The following is a 17405-nucleotide window of genomic DNA, read 5'->3' as shown; positions in this document are numbered from 1 at the left end:
TAACATTGTTAACAGTACGGTACATTCTTACAACTTTACTCACGAGATATTTGTATGCAACCATGAAATTGATGATATTTTCAGTTTTTATGCTGTGTTGGTTCCGGCTCATATTTCATCAACTCCGCTTTCATTGTTACATAGCTAATAGCTGTCATATTTCAGTGCCATAGTATACAATATGACTGTGGGTCAAACTGAAGTATCCAATTTTCTTTGTTTCAGGTGAGTGGCGCATGATGTTGAATGGAAGGACGTGGTTCTCGGGTAAGTAAATGTCGGTAGTGCTACAAACTTGTATACGCAGCCAGTTTACACAGTATGTATTGTCACCAGTAGTTTGGCTTGGTAGATCAGTGAATTGGCAAATCACATTAACCTGCATTTCACCGCGTAAATGACTAAGTGTTGGGTTTGTTGCTTAGCGAAAAATAGAGAACAATTACCCAAAGGAATAGCCCCACTGGAAGTTTTGTTTATGCATTATACAGGAGGTACACTGTGTACGATCACATGCAAAGAACCTATACGCCAGTGGCATGAAATCTTCTACAGCAATATCAGCATTACGTGCAGCCTTCTCTGATTACAATGAAGTCGTGCGTACAGAACATCGCAGACTTGTCGGATGTCATCGATACTGCGTAGCCATCTTACGATGCATAGGCGATGATACATGCTGGTCCCACTCACATCTTTTCTGTTCCATTTTCGAACAGTGTCCCAAAAGAATAGCTGAACCTCTACATGATCTGAAGTTCTTATCGTCAAGATCATTTCGCTAGATGCGTGTCAGAGGAAGTACTATATCTGTCAGTGAAGTTCGGATTGCCATCTCTTTGACGTTATCGTTATTTCTGGACGAACACGTGACGAACCTGTTGGTCTTCTTTGGATCTTCACTCTCACCTCTATAGTACCTGTTAAGGAACCCAGACCGACAAGTCACTTTCCATACGACTTACATCTATTGTGCATTTGATCAAGGGATGTTGCTGTTACACTGGATCAAACGCTAACCGGTTGAAGTCAGAGTTAGACAGATCTGGTGATGCTGCCCAGAGGAGTGGACGAAAAGCGTGGGTAGTGTGTTGGATAATACGGGAAGTGTGGAAGAACCCGGAAATTCAGTTCATTGTAAGGACTGTGCATTTCGACGCCGTTTTTTACTGAACTTCTCGGTTTTATACACTTACACGGTTCGTACGAGGCAGAAGGTACGTTTTGAGTGGAATAATACAGATGATATATGGAATTTCATGCAATCGTTACGTGTCTTAAGTGAGATCGACTTTCTTACGAGAGACAGGTTAACTGTCGATCTAAAGTACATTCTTCTAACAAACGATTGTAATTACCTCGCTTGAACGGAAAAGATGTATTTTAAGCCACTGTATCCGATGAATTTGAGTGGAAGTGTTACATGTTGCAGCTGCTTACGGGACTCATCGCGTTTGCTTAGCTCTACATAAATATGAGACTTGAGCGTCCGTAAATTTCGCTGTGTGCGCTTGTACGTTTTAATAACGCTTCCTCTTTGACCCATTAAATGCCATAGAGCGTGAACGAGGGTATCATTTCTGAAATACGAAACCGAAACAAAGATGGAAATTTAATCAAATAGTGTAATCACGCAGCCGTGGCGTATAAAAGGTACACTATTTTTGCTATTCTTGAATTTTATTGCACTCCAGTTGATACTATTCCCAGCCCACCAGAAAAACAATATTTTACGTAGCATGAAGGAAACATATACCCAAAAAAATGTGATTTAAGACACGTGCACAATGGACAAACATTTCTGCAACGATCGGTAGAGGTTCGCTGTGATTCTCAGAATTTTACGTTTTGTGTGAAGCTTCCTGGATATTCGTGACAAATAAAGCAAAATGAAATTTCTGAAAACTGGGCAATGCACGTTCACAACGCAAGTGCATTGCCTCGCAGTAACATCTACTACCTTGAACCAAAGAGTATCGAACAAAGAATGACATGAGTCTTCCGGATATAGAGGAAGAGCTTTATACACTTCGCTGTCTGTGGGCCACTGGCGTGATAGGTATATTCATCGTGGGGTAACTGTGGTATGATTACCACTGTAGCGGCATGAGATGTCCACTGTCAGAAGGTTGAAGGGCACAGTTAGAAGAAAGTTCTCTGAGCAGGTACGCAGCACGAGTAATGAAGTTATTGCGGCAAACATCATCCGATTCATTGCTAGTGAGATAAATAAGCCGATGTTGGTAGTTCCGGCTGTAGCGTCAGCGCCAACTTGCACTCCTATAAGCTGCTACGACTTCTTCTTACTTTCGTCAGTCCTTGGTCCCCTGCTCCACACACACACACACACACACACACACACACACACGCTCTTTTCCCTCATGAACAGTTTGTTCCTTGATGCCTCAGAATGTGGCCTGTTGGTCACTCACTTCTTTCCTCCCCAATTCGGTTCACTTCCTCTTCGTTAGATACTTGATCTTTCCATCTAATTCTCAACAGACTTCTGTAACCCCACATTCCAAAACGCAACAGATTCTTCTGCTCTGTACTGCCGTCGTCCACGTTTGACGTCCATATACCGTTACATTTCTCACAAACACTTCCACAAAGTATTTCCTAACCGTTAAATTTGTATTAGATGTTAAAATATTTTTCTTCTTCAGAAACTCGTTTCTTGGCAATGCCAGTCTGCGCAGAAGAGTCAACAAATAAATTACGTACAGGGACTGGGACATCAAAGCCGCGTTACCAGCCTGGAATTTATTTTCCTTTTTAACATACTCCCCTTGTAGACTTAAACACTTATCCCATGGCTCGACATGCGTTAAAAGCCTGCACCATAGAATTCGTCCATCTGACATATAACGGGTGACTTTTCAGGATATACCACAGTTATTCACAGAATAAGGAACGACCGGTCGTGGAATGGAAACCACAGTGTAAATCCGATCAAGCTCAGCTCAGATGTTTTGGGCAGTGTCTCTAGTGTGCCCATAGATAGCTGCACATCGCTCTTCTCAGTTCCGAACGCACAGTGAGCGCGTAAAGATTCCTAGAAAATAGTGTCTCTCGCCAAGTATGGGTGCCTGCGGAGACATTTCGCCTGTCTTCATGCAACCCAACATAACACAACTGTCTCCATCTACATGATTACTCTGCAATCCACATTTAAGTGCTTGGCAGAGAGTTCATCGAACCACAATCATACTATCTCTCTACCACTCCACTCCCGAACAGCGCGCGGGAAAAACGAACACCTAAATCTTTCTGTTCGAGCTCTGATTTCTCTTATTTTATTTTGATGATCATTCCTACCTATGTAGGTTGGGCTCGACAAAATATTTTCGCATTCGGAAGAGAAAGTTGGTGACTGAAATTTCGTAAATAGATCTCGCCGTGACGAAAAACGTCTTTGCTTTAATGACTTTCATCCCAACTCGCGTATCATATCTGCCACACTCTCTCCCCTATTACGTGATAATACAAAACGAGCTGCCCTTTTTTGCACCCTTTCGGTGTCCTCCATCAATCCCACCTGGTAAGGATCCCACACCGCGCAGCAATATTCTAACAGAGGACGAACGAGTGTAGTGTAAGCTGTCCCTGTAGTGGACTTGTTGCATCTTCTAAGTGTCCTGCCAATGAAACGCAACCTTTGGCTCGCCTTCCCCACAATATTATCTATGTGGTCTTTCCAACTGAAGTTGTTGGTAATTTTAACACCCAGGTACTTGGTTGAATTGACAGCCTTGAGAATTGTACTATTTATCGAGTAATCGAATTCCAACGGATTTCTTTTGGAACTCATGTGGATCACCTCACACTTTTCGTTATTTAGCGTCAACTGCCACCTGCCACACCATACAGCAATCTTTTCTAAATCGTTTTTGCAACTGATACTGGTCTTCGGATGACCTTACTAGACGGTAAATTACAGCATCATCTTCGAACAACCTAAGAGAACTGTTCAGATGGTCACCCAGGTCATTTATATAGATCAGGAACAGCAGAGGTCCCAGGACGCTTCCCTGGGGAACACCTGATATCACTTCTGTTTTACTCGATGATTTGCTGTCTATTACTACGAACTGCGACCTTCCTGACAGGAAATCACGAATCCCCATAGGCCCGCAGCTTGATTAGAAGTCGCTTGTGAGGAACGGTGTCAAAAGCTTTCCGGAAATCTAGAAATACGGAATCAACTTGAGATCCCCTGTCGATAGCGGCCATTACTTCTTGCGAATAAGGAGCTAGCTGCGTTGCACAAGAACGATGTTTTCTGAAAACATGCTGATTACGTATCATTAGATCGTTCCCTTTGAGGTGATTCATAATGTTTGAATACAGTATATGCTCCTAAACCCTACTGCAAACCGACTGTCATGCAGTTCCTTCTTCATGACAGTTCTCGGCCGCACACTAAAGGGTCAAGTAGGACGCTCCTGCAACGTTTTAGATGGGAAATGTTTGATCACCCACCGTACTGCTCGGAATTTGTTCCCTCTGATTTTCATCCCTGTTCAATTAAACCGCTGACTATAAAGACAAAATTTTGACGAAGACAACGAGCTGCAGTCGAGCTTAGAAAATTGTCGGAAAGCACAGGAGGCTACCTTCTATGGCAAGGGTTCTGGAAAGTTGGTACAGAGCTACGACAGATGTCTTACGTCGGACGGGCAGCTGTGTAGAGAAATAACTGTAAGGTGTAGCTAACTATCACTAGTTTTGATTTTCACTGTGGTTTCCATTTCGCGACCGATCGTTCCTTACTTTCCGAATAGCCCTTGTAACCAGAATATTTGGTGGCTTAAACTGCCGCAACCCACATGCCCGATGGGTCCTGAGGGTAGCGAAATACCCGTAGACGTATAAACAATGTACCGTCACTGGATGACTAGGGCACGATAGGAAGCTTCTTGTGTTGATTTTTTTATCCTTTGCGAAATTCCTGTATCCAATTGAAAAAAAATTACATTAATTGCCGTTTTAACCACGTACAGAACGAATTTCGCTAAGGGCCTGGTACTCTGCAGATAGTCCCTCGGCCCACAAAAATCGCGTTGCCGTAGTCGGGTACACACTCATGGCACACCAGCCATCTTGTCCTGACTGCAGATCTCAAAAAAATTGGCCCTGGAATACTGTGTACAGGCTATATCCCACGCGACAGCGTTATGCAGTATTATGGCGTTTGTGACTTATTTATCGATTCATCCTCGTACACACTCTTTTTATCGGGCAACGTCAGTCATTTTTCCACCCAAATAGCAAAACGGGTCTAGTACTTCCAGTCTCTCATTCCCTAATCAATTCTCATAGCATCACCAGATTTAATTCGACTGCACTTCATTACCCATATTATACGTTTTGTGAACTTTCGTCTTATAGCCTCTCGCCGAGACATTATCCATTTCGTTCAACGGAACTTCCAACTCCTTAACAGTCGCTGACAGATTTCAATATCATCAGAAAACCTTAAAGTTATTATTTCTTCCCCTTGGATCTTAATTACTATTCCAAATTTCTCTTTCGTCAGAATTTGAAAGAATGTATTCCGTTAAAATTGTCAGAAGATTTTTTATAATACTGCTGTACGTTTGGGCTTGCCTGGCTTCTAGGATAAGTCATATACTCAGTATTTCTCCGGAATTCAAACCGATTGTCTGCCAGATCGTTTTCTACGAGTCGCCCGATACCGTAAAAGTGATGGTTTGTAACAAATCAATCAAATTTTTATACTGTATCAATGATAAACGGCTATATGGTGTTGGCGTTGTAGCCGGTCGGTGTGGCCGTGCGGTTCTAGGTGCTTCAGTCTGGAACCGCGTGACTGCTACGGTCGCAGGTTCAAATCCTGCCTGGGGCATAGATGTGTGTGATGTCCTTAGGTTAGTTAGGTTTAAGTAGTTCTAAGTTCTAGGGGACTGATGGCCTTAGATGTTAAGTCCCATAGTGCTCAGAGCCATTTGAACCATTTTGTTGGCGTTGCCGTCGGTTGTGATACAGCCAGCGCTGCTCGGTGCTCGAGTCACAGGTACCGGGAAAACCCGTCAGCTTGACTCACGCCACAGAGTAACATATCTTTGTCTGCGCTCACGTTCTGCTTCCGCCGTACTGCCAGCGGTGCACCGTACACACACTGCAGAGGTTGCCGAGCTAGGCGGCACGCTAGATAGCTAACTCTGGTCTCGTAACAGAGAGGTGGACAAAGTATCGCTGTACTCTACATGAAGGCTGAATACTACAATGCTTTATGAAGCTTGGTCCTGACTTACTCAGACAGCTATAGGAGGTTATGGAACTTAATGTGGACTCCGAATGACATTGCGAGTTAGCTATTTTCACGTGAACAAACTACAAGTCATTGATTAATGTGAAAAAAGCAGTATGTGGCAGAAATAAATCTAGGACGGACCAGGCATCGAGTCCTCCAACTTTGGATTTTGTTGTCTGGCGCTTACCGCCGAGCCACACTTAGTAGATCGGATTAGGGTTCACATCCCATCCGGACATTCTAATTTTCGTTTCCCGTAGTTTCCGCAAACCACTTGATGTACTCGTAGTGCTGATTCCTTTAATAATAATAATAATAATAATAATAATAATAATAATTTGTCGTGCGTCGTTGGCGTTGGTGCAATTCTTTCAATTTGACGCTTCTTCGGCAACCTACCCCAGTTGTCCTACCGGGGAGAGGGGACCTACAATGTCGTTTTTGGCGACTTCTCACGTCTCTGTGAGGTGAAGGCTATGTTAAAACGCAGATTGAAAAATTCATGGTCCGACCGGTTTCGATCACGCGACTGGTCTGTTTCCAGGCACACATTTTAGACGATCAGACCCTACGGTTCCTTCAATGAAACTACGGTTTTATTACTTCTCTCGTCATTAATCACTTCGAGCAACAACTTTGCCTCGTAAGATCTCGACGTCGACGACATGCTAATTTCTAACCTTCGTTTTCGTTGGATTATTCAGAATTCCTCGCAAGCACGCCATCTGATTATTAAAATGATGGAAACGCGTATGTCGCCCAACCAAAACTCTTTTTGTTTTTGTAGTATAACGAATTTATCGTAATAGTATTATTAAAACGGTATAATTTCCGTCCTTATACCTATCGACCATTTAATACACTCCTGGAAATTGAAATAAGAACACCGTGAATTCATTGTCCCAGGAAGGGGAAACTTTATTGACACATTCCTGGGGTCAGATGCATCACATGATCACACTGACAGAACCACAGGCACATAGACACAGGCAACAGAGCATGCACAATGTCGGCACTAGTACAGTGTATATCCACCTTTCGCAGCAATGCAGGCTGCTATTCTCCCATGGAGACGATCGTAGAGATGCTGGATGTAGTCCTGTGGAACGGCTTGCCATGCCATTTCCACCTGGCGCCTCAGTTGGACCAGCGTTCGTGCTGGACGTGCAGACCGCGTGAGACGACGCTTCATCCAGTCCCAAACATGCTCAATGGGGGACAGATCCGGAGATCTTGCTGGCCAGGGTAGTTGACTTACACCTTCTAGAGCACGTTGGGTGGCACGGGATACATGCGGCACGGGATACATGCGGGATACATGCGGGATACATGCTGTTGGAACAGCAAGTTCCCTTGCCGGTCTAGGAATGGTAAACGATGGGTTCGATGACGGTTTGGATGTACCGTGCACTATTCAGTGTCCCCTCGACGATCACCAGTGGTGTACGGCCAGTGTAGGAGATCGCTCCCCACACCATGATGCCGGGTGTTGGCCCTGTGTGCCTCGGTCGTATGCAGTCCTGATTGTGGCGCTCACCTGCACGGCGCCAAACACGCATACGACCATCATTGGCGCCAAGGCAGAAGCGACTCTCATCGCTGAAGACGACACGTCTCCATTCGTCCCTCCATTCACGCCTGTCGCGACACCACTGGAGGCGGGCTGCACGATGTTGGGACGTGAGCGGAAGACGGCCTAACGGTGTGCGGGACCGTAGCCCAGCTTCATGGAGACGGTTGCGAATGGTCCTCGCCGATACCCCAGGAGCAACAGTGTCCCTAATTTGCTGGGAAGTGGCGGTGCGGTCCCCTACGGCACTGCGTAGGATCCTACGGTCTTGGCGTGCATCCGTGCGTCGCTGCGGTCCGGTCCCAGGTCGACGGGCACGTGCACCTTCCGCCGACCACTGGCGACAACATCGATGTACTGTGGAGACCTCACGCCCCACGTGTTGAGCAATTCGGCGGTACGTCCACCCGGCCTCCCGCATGCCCACTATACGCCCTCGCTCAAAGTCCGTCAACTGCACATACGGTTCACGTCCACGCTGTCGCGGCATGCTACCAGTGTTAAAGACTGCGATGGAGCTCCGTATGCCACGGCAAACTGGCTGACACTGACGGCGGCGGTGCACAAATGCTGCGCAGCTAGCGCCATTCGACGGCCAACACCGCGGTTCCTGGTGTGTCCGCTGTGCCGTGCGTGTGATCATTGCTTGTACAGCCCTCTCGCAGTGTCCGGAGCAAGTATGGTGGGTCTGACACACCGGTGTCAATGTGTTCTTTTTTCCATTTCCAGGAGTGTAGTTCTTTCTAAAGCATCCATACTATAGAGTCTGTTTTCATCGAATGGTGTGGGGAAGTTGTTTGCATAGCCTTTGTCTTTAGAAACTGTTAAGCTCTGTAGTTGAATGGTCAGCGTGGCTGACGGCCATGCAAAGGACCCTGGTTCAATTACCTGCGCTGACAGGGATTATTCCATGGTGGGAGGACTGCAAGGGAGCCACTCAGCTTTGTGATGCCTGTTAAGAAGCTGGCTGAAAGAGAAGTAAGGGCTCCAAGTTTAGGAATGTCAGGAGAGCGGTGTGCTGACCCCATGCCCTCCCATTGACGCATCCGATTGACGCCGTATGGCAGAGGATGACACGGCGGGCGGTCGGCATGGCGCGATGCTCTGGGCCTGATCGTGAAGCTAGGATATTTTTGCCTTTAGAAACTTCGTCTCTTCCTCCACCTTTCTAGTACTTTCACTATTAAACCTTTCAGATTCACACCTTTAGCTCTTCTGCGAGAGGACATTTCTGAGGCTTCTAAATGCCGCGTCTCAACTTTTGCTATGTCAGATGTAATGCCTCAAAAGAATTTTAGGAAAATGCATGTCAGTAGTTGCGGTTAGAGCGCTTTGCGCGTATTGTTATCGGTGCTACACTTCAGCTGTTCCACAATTTCTTAGCAAAAAAGAAAGAAGTTCAAGATTCGCTCTGTCTTTGTCGTTAGAGAGACATATAGAAGTACTAAATGATATGGCCAGAATCAGCCATTTTGTTCAAACTTATTCGATTCATATGCACGATTAATATTGACATGTTGGTTCTTAATGCACATCGAAGATAATAAATACGGTAAGCCAGTTTCACGTAATTATTGGTTTTCTGTAGGTTAGTATAGTAATCCCTTTTCTGATAACTGAGACGACTTGTGTGGTATGGTTTCCGTTTCCGCTTTGTGGTCAATCGTAATACAGCCTACATTTTCGAAGTTTGTTATAAATATTTTCTGCTGCTTACAAATGAAAATATTGACGCTGACCATTAGCTACGGAACCGTACACGCTTTTCACGTGGCGTGGCACTTACCCAGTCACCAAGCGTATTAAGATCTTCTGTCATATTAATAACAATAATTATTGTCACTTCTGTCTTAGAAAGAAGTTAAATGTTCAGGCAGACAAAGTTTTAACTGTCCTTCCTTTGAAAGAGACAGCTTAACTGGCTCTCAGGTGCTAGGATTGGAAAATGTATTTCAGCATGTTTGCGTACCATACAAGAGCACTGCCTCCACCCGCTGATATTAAAAGTTTGTGAATCACTTTAACCCGTTCGTTACGCCGAAGCTCTGAAGGCAGGACTGGTTATGATGTAAATTTGCATCTGCAAAGGTGGGATCTCGTAATTGCTTTGCGTGTTCGTGCATTTCTTCACAATGCAAACTGATTTTCTGAGAACGTAAGGCTGATCAGAACACATTTTAATACAACATAGCCGGTTTTTGATGCGTTCCGTAAGTTAAAGCATAGCGTCGTTATTAATGAAACGGGTTTTGTGAAATTTTCTGACAAATAGTTCTGTAACATTACAAAGTGAAAAGGAGTCGCTTTAAAAGATGTCGTCGCATTTAAAGTAGCCATATATTTAATTCATCTAAAGTACGTTAATTCACCACAGTGTTAAATCAAGCTATCTTCTACACTTCTCAGTAATAAGCGGTGTATTGTGTACCTGCAAATGTATAGAATGAGCCCAAAAGAACTTCATATTTACAAAAATTCATACAAAGGGAACGGTGAAACTTATTCGCTTCAAATCTTATCCTGTTAATAGAGAATCTCTGTATGTAGTTTTTTTTACGTGTTATAGGGACTCTATATGTGCTCCTCGAGTCGCACAGCAACCGCCAAGACGTGGGACATGACGGTATTGATGGACTCTACCGCATTATGATTCGCTGTCGTAGCTTCGGCAAGGTTTGCTGCAGTGGTGGAGCAAACACTTTCTTTCACACGACCGAATAAAAACTTCACGAGAGTAAGTCTTGGGATCGTGAGTGACCATCAGCACCACATGTTAGCGACCTGCATTTACATCGTCCATGCAGATGTGTGTACAAATGTTTCCGCGAAGACCAGTTCGATTGAGGCAGTGCAACACCTTATTGCAAAATGAAGCTGTTGCACTCGTCTTGCAATTGAGGCAGAAGCCACATAGGAAGCAAGTCTTCATGAAAAAGATGGGGCCGTTAATGTCCCTCGACATTGCGCAGAACACATGACCTTTGGCGAATCTCGTTCTTGTTCAGTATGGCTTTCTGTTCACCAGATACGAACATTGTGCCGTTAATTTGCCATTAGTGTGAAACGTTGCTTCGTAACTAAAAATTAATCTCTGTGACATGTTGCCGTCATTGCCCATCCTTACCAACAGTTCAATGCAGAAGTCAGATCGCACAGCATAATCTCCTGGAGTAAGTGGACCAGCTGCGGTCTGTACAATTTCATGCACAAGCGTTTAAACAGGGCTTTGGAAACGTTTTGTTATGGGATTCTAAGCTCAGAACTTGCTCAACGTATCGATTTATATAGGCTTCGCAGGAATGCTGCTGGATCGGAATCAACATTTTGATGCCACACAGTTGGCCGACGAGGACTTAAGCTTTTGCAAATTCAGCGCTTCTCTTCAAACTGTTTCCATCAGGCATGAGTGGAGGCTCTGCTCGGTGGTCCCTGGTGAAAGTGTGTGCAAAATGTTTCTTGAATAGCAGTTACCAACTCTCTTTTCCTCTTTTCGCTAACTTAAGGACACAGCTTTTCTGTTCTGGTGTAGTTGCCATTTCCTGCACCAACTCTGTGGGGGCGGCCCCAGCCTGGAACAAGAGAACTCCGTAAAAAAAAAAAAAAAAAAAAAAAAAAAGGGGGGGGGCTTCAAAGATAATTTATAAATAGGTTAAGATTTGAAGCGAATACGTTGTACTATTTAGTTTGCATGAGTTTTTGAAAGTGTACAGTTCTTCAGTGCTTACTCTTTATTTTGATAAACTCATCGATTTTTCGAGTCATCAGTCTTCTGACTGGCTCCATGCGGCCCGCCACGAATTCCAGTCCTGTGCTAACCTCTTCATCCCAGAGTAGCACTTGCAACCTACGTCCTCAATTATGTGCTGGATGTATTCTAATCTCTGTCTTCCTCTACAGTATTTGCCTTCTATACCGAACATAATTTGTGATGTATGAGATACACGAACAGGAGTTAGGCCATGACGTAAAGATTCGATTGATGCAGTCTCGTAGACGAACATTTAGGTACATTTGTAGCAGCTTTCGGTAATAGACTGTGTTACCTCTGATACGACGGGAACAGGATGCACGTGTAAAACTGGCAGAAAACCAGGAAGGTGGGAGGTATCAATAACGCATCGAGCCCACTGTGCATTGGAATCCAATATGTGGCACTCCGTCCCAAATGCCAAGCACCACCAGTTGCTTACAACAACAATAATATTTTTTGCTATGGAGTTGTAATAGCGATTCTGTCCTTTAACTTTTAACCATAAAGTAATTGTTATTGCGGATATTTGCATCCGCGCAAACCTCTACATAAATTATAAGACTACGTTTCACGTGAAGTACTTCATTGTGGCTGCGAATATTCTCCCAAAGTACAAAAGTCATCGCAGGACCTGTCACCCTTCTAGGTGACCAGCTCTAGCAGATAGGATACGGTGTTCTAACCAAAGATCCCTTTAGCTGGAGGACAGAGGAGATGGTAGACAGAAGCTGTGGATTGGCACACCTTGATTGCTCAGTAGACAGAAAAAGATCTAGGTTAGAATGTCGTACCATCATATCTAAGGTGGATCGACAGAAACGAAGAATTCGGCAAAAGCTAAAAGTTCCTATGTGGAAAGAGCTATTCTGATTTGTCTGTACCTTTTTATTACATGACAGTCCTGCCATGTGAATATGAAGATTCTCTTGTGTACGAGAACCATGATAGTTCCAGTATAATTGATCTTCGTACCGGAAGTGATGGAAGGCTGCTGTCATACTTTGCACATTACATCGCCTGCACTTTATAGATATAGTCAATGTAACGCCTTTACCAAATTAGCGTCTTACTTTACGTCATAGCTGTATAAACTTGACGGGGTAGTTGGCTCCACTAAAGAGGAGTGCTGGCACAAGTCCCGCCCTCCTGCTGTATACACTGACTGACAGTGCCAGGAAAACACCGAGTGCGTAGTTTTTTCTCGGTAGCTCAAAACATAGCCGTGACGTCGTGTCTTTGGTACGTAGATGACATGCGATAGGCGATAAGAAGGAAAAGAAAGAGACGTGTAGTAGGCTACAAGACGGAAGTCTAGTAACTTGAAACTGTTGCAAGAATGATTTTAATGTGCAATTTTTCAGTTTGTATCTCTTATTACTTTTCTGTATTGGAATTTCGTATTTTGCTCAGCGTGTGTGCGATGGTTCGTGTTCTATGGAAAGAAAAACGTGACAAAAAATATGCACAGGTTGTTTTGTTCGTAAAGTGAAATACTAACGCATTCGCAAAAATAATACAGCACCTTATAATGACGGCTACAAGAATCTTAGAAACGAAGGCCCATGTTTCTTTGACATCATACAACAAAACAAAATGTTGCCAAGTGTTCCAGCGGATTCTAGATCTTCGAACTAAATTAGTATTTTGCGAGCTACCAAGTAACAAATAGGTCTAGATGTGAATCGTTGAGTAGGCCAGATTTCGAAATCATGCTTCAGTGCAAAGAAACTGATGAAGTAGCATCAGTATCGCCTGATAGTAGCGACGGTCTGCGTAACCGAAATAATGTGCCAGCAAAACACTTACGCCCTACTGTATGCTCGAGGATTGATCTCGCAACTATTCTACCAGGGAAACGTGAGGGTTCACTAACTATTTTCTATTACGACTATCTGCAAGTTCCATTAACCTTTAGTTTTTGATGCTCTAGCGTAGCCGTGTTTGCGACAGGCATTATGGGAACGGTCTCTGGTTATTTTTTAAAGAAATAAATAGGTTTTTTGAAGGAACAGGCGGAATCAATTCCTATTTCCTTCAAGTGAGCCAACAGCTCAGGCTGGAAATGTCTTAAACGACGCCAATCCTGCGCTCGACTGAGATCATATCCCTGTGACGATTCCCATAGAGATGTGACACTGTTCCATGGCCATTGAGTTTTTCCCCAAGCATTCGCTTCTAATGCCAAAATTTTCACACGATGGGTACAACATTCGAAACCCTCACTGCTGCCGGCAAGTATGATCTGTCCGATTACTGACCCTTCGGTATAGTAGCGCGTTCTGTGGATGCTTTCATTAATGACACTCTTGCGGTCGAACTATGTGCGCTTCAGTGATCCGCATGTTTGGTACCTGTGCGAAGGACCTGAGTTCGATTCCCGGCACTACTAGAGATTTTTCGTTGGTGGTAGGGTTGGAGCAGGTTACACTCGGCGTCGTGATGCCAGTTGAGGAGTTACTTGAGTCAAAAGTAGCGGCTCCAAGGTCAAGGAAGAGCAGTGTGGTGATCACACGCCTCCATACCGTATCCAATGACACCATTGGCAAGGGTCGGTCGGTCCCGATTGGTCCATAAGGGCCAGAACGCGGAGCTTTGTTGGTTAATGTAGGTTCTAAAATTCAGGTATTTTGTATATTGATTCATATGGTTTAGTCTGAGATGCTGAACGATCCACTAATGCATAGACGCCTTGTAGTGTGAAGGATTACGTCACAGTAATATTATTGGAGAGTCAATACGTCGTTAGAGTTAACAACCGTGTGGAACGCCCTACAGCTATCTTCTCCTATCATTACCAACTCCAATTATGATACCCGAAGCAATATACATGGAAGAGACAAAACATTATGACCACCTGCATAATAGCGAGTTGATCTACCTTGGGACCGAAATGCAGCAGCGATTCTGCGTACCGTGATTTTAATAAGAAGTTGGTAGGTTTCCGAAGCTATGTGGCACCAAATGTTTGCCCGCAGGTCACGCCATTCCAGTAAACTACGGACCAGTGGTTTGTGGGTGCGTGACGTGACTGGCGCCCGATAGCGTCCCAGATGCGTTCCGTTGGCTTCAGATCAGGCGAATCTGATGGCCAGGACATCAACTTGAATTCACCATGGTTGTCCACAAACCACTATAGCACATTCTTGCCTTGTGACGCCGACAGTTAACCTGCTGGAAGATTCCATCGCCGTCGAAAAGGACAATAAGCGCAAAGGGACGCAGGTGGTCCGCAGTAATATTCACATAGTAAGCTGCGGTCACATTGCCTTTAATTATCGCCCGTAGGTCACATGGAAGCCCTGGTGAATGTCCCTAATAGTATAATACTGCGCCCACCAGTATACGTCCATGGCGTGTCGCATGTTTCGAGTGAATGTTCACCTGGATGACGGCACGTTCGGACTCTTATCACCAACCTGGTGCAACAAGAAATATTCATCCGACCAGACCCACGTTAGAGCGTCGATGATCCTGAACCCACTGGAGTCGCAATGGACATATCAATGGGTCAACGTGGGAATGCACATAGGGGTCGTCTGCTGGCAGAGTCTTAAGATCAACCATATGCACTGAACGGCGTACTCCGAAAGACTTGTGCCTGCACCAGCGTTGTACTCTGTCGTCAGATTTGCCACAGATAGCTATCAATCCTGCGTTACAGAGCGGGTAAGCCTATGATCTCCACATTCTGTGACGGGGCACGAACGTCCAACACCTTGTGCCCTCCTCGTGGTTTCACCATAGAAGCTGACAACAGTTGCACGCGAACAGCCGACCAGCTTCGCCGTTTCCGAGATGCTCGTTCGCTGGCGCCCGGCCGTAACGGTCTGCCCTTTGTCAAAGTCGCTTATGTCAGTGGATTTTCCAATTTGCGGTGTGTATTGTTGTCGCTAGAGTAGCCGCGGTAGTCTAGAGGGTAGAGCACTGGACCCGGTATCAGTTGCGATTAGTGGGCGGGGATTTTTCCTCGTTCCAGTCCCTCCAGGACGGCGACAGGTCCATTCAGCTGGCTATCAAATGAGTACCAAGGTTCTCTCCAGGGGGTGTAAAAGGCAGCTGGTGTCACGGCGAAGACAGGCTGTAGCCTAGATCACATATGAGCTGCATTCTACCTGCAGGCGGTCACGGGGTTGTAACGCAGCAAGTTATTACGAGATGACATTCGTTGCAATAAGGCACGCTGCCTTCCACTGCGGTGGCTGCAGGATGGCTATGTTTTTTTTTCGCATTGCTCACAGCACAGCCTGCCGTGAGAACTGCATAGCGTAACATTCAGTCGATACGATGGTTCATACCCTCTACGAATCTCAGTAATCCATATTAATTATTATCCGATTTTATTCAAATTTGGGACACAGCATTTTTTTATTAATGGAACGATGCTGTCAGAATTTCAGAATTTATTTATTGTAGTTCTGGAGATAAAGGGAATTACCTAAAAGTCCTAAAACCTACGCTTGTTTTTTAAAACCATGTTAGGAACAATAACAGATTGACTTTCATTATCATTCGAAGCCATTCCAAAGTTATCAGTACATAAAAATCAATTAATTAGAATTTTCTTTTTAAAACTTTAGTCACTGTGCATTACGTTATACAAAAATCGGTCAAAATTATTATTTTATTATATTTTGCCGTGTGAGTGCGTGAGACTGATTGGGAGAGTGTATGTGGGACATACGTTAAAATTTAATGTTTCATTTTTCGTAAAACCTTGTACAAACGAACCGTGGGAGAATTATGTTGCAAACACGATTTTCGGTGACGTATGTCGGTGTGTGCTTGCTTTTGTATAAAAGTAGCCAGAATGGAAGTTACCTGCCTTGGGCATGGGTGTGTGTGTTGTCCTTAGCGTAAATTATTTAAGGTTAAACTAAGTAGTGTGTAAGCTTAGAGACCGATGACCTCTGCGGTTTGGTCCCATAAGACCTTACCATAAATTTCCAAATTTCCAAATGGAAGTTAGAGGCGGAATAAGTTTACTCATCAATTTGAAGAATATTTTGCACTTCGTTTATTTTGATTAAAAAATACAAGAACTTGAAGTTTTGCTGACATTAATTACTATCCAGTTAGTGATTGGATAAGGCAAGATTTGCCGCGAGAATGATCTGGAAGGAACGTTCTGATTGGTCGTTTAGATCAACAGCCAATCATAATTAAGCTGTTCCCTCGCGAGAAGAGGAGCGGGTATGTAGGAGAGTACCTCGAGAAGAGTCGTTTGCTAGCCGTTCTACGGATAACACGATGTCAGATCGCTCATTAAAATACTCTGTAAGATGAAGAAATAGTGAGCTAATTTCGGTTCGAACATATCGTGACCGAAGCGACTGGAGTTACGAACATTTTAATGATAGTTTGGTGTTTCTAAATTAAATAGTTTGAGAGATATGAGCGTGTGAACTTTATGGTCGTAGTAACAACTCTGCGTGGCATGTTTCGTACTCTGTATGGAATATTTTGGCGAGCACCTCTTACGAAGAAGACCACTGAAACGACTGAATGTTTAACTCGCGAATAGTTGTGGGTCTGTGACTGGTAGAACGTGAAAATTAGTCAGGTCGGACTTACTAAAATTCTGGCTGCTTTTCGAGTGAATATTTGTTGTACAGACCGTGAACTTTGAATGATAACGTTTTACCTTATTAAATACGGACTTGATAGCCATTTCATGTGTTTCAATATGAGGAAAAAGGAGAGTTAATCTAATTTTAAACGCTTTTCTGCAAGTAGACTGAAGATCCCGAACGCCCGATCTTTTAATCATGAACTTTCAGGAACAGACTTTCAACTAGAGTTCACGGCCT

General features: G+C 44.3%; 1 protein-coding gene across 1 annotated transcript in view; it reads left to right on the top strand.

The window, feature by feature from the left end:
- The first annotated feature begins 225 nt into the window (after positions 1–225).
- Positions 226–17405, top strand: part of LOC126260109 (segmentation protein cap'n'collar) — a 426742-nt gene continuing 409562 nt past the window's right edge. The window contains exon 1 of the mRNA XM_049957344.1: positions 226–267. Within this exon, the coding sequence (XP_049813301.1) occupies positions 247–267 (21 nt within the window). The 5' untranslated portion in view covers positions 226–246. The remainder of the gene's footprint in view (positions 268–17405) is intronic.

This window comes from Schistocerca nitens, chromosome 5 (genome assembly GCF_023898315.1).
Source record: "Schistocerca nitens isolate TAMUIC-IGC-003100 chromosome 5, iqSchNite1.1, whole genome shotgun sequence".
NCBI lineage: Eukaryota > Metazoa > Arthropoda > Insecta > Orthoptera > Acrididae > Schistocerca > Schistocerca nitens.
This window is presented reverse-complemented; position numbering and strand designations above follow the sequence as displayed.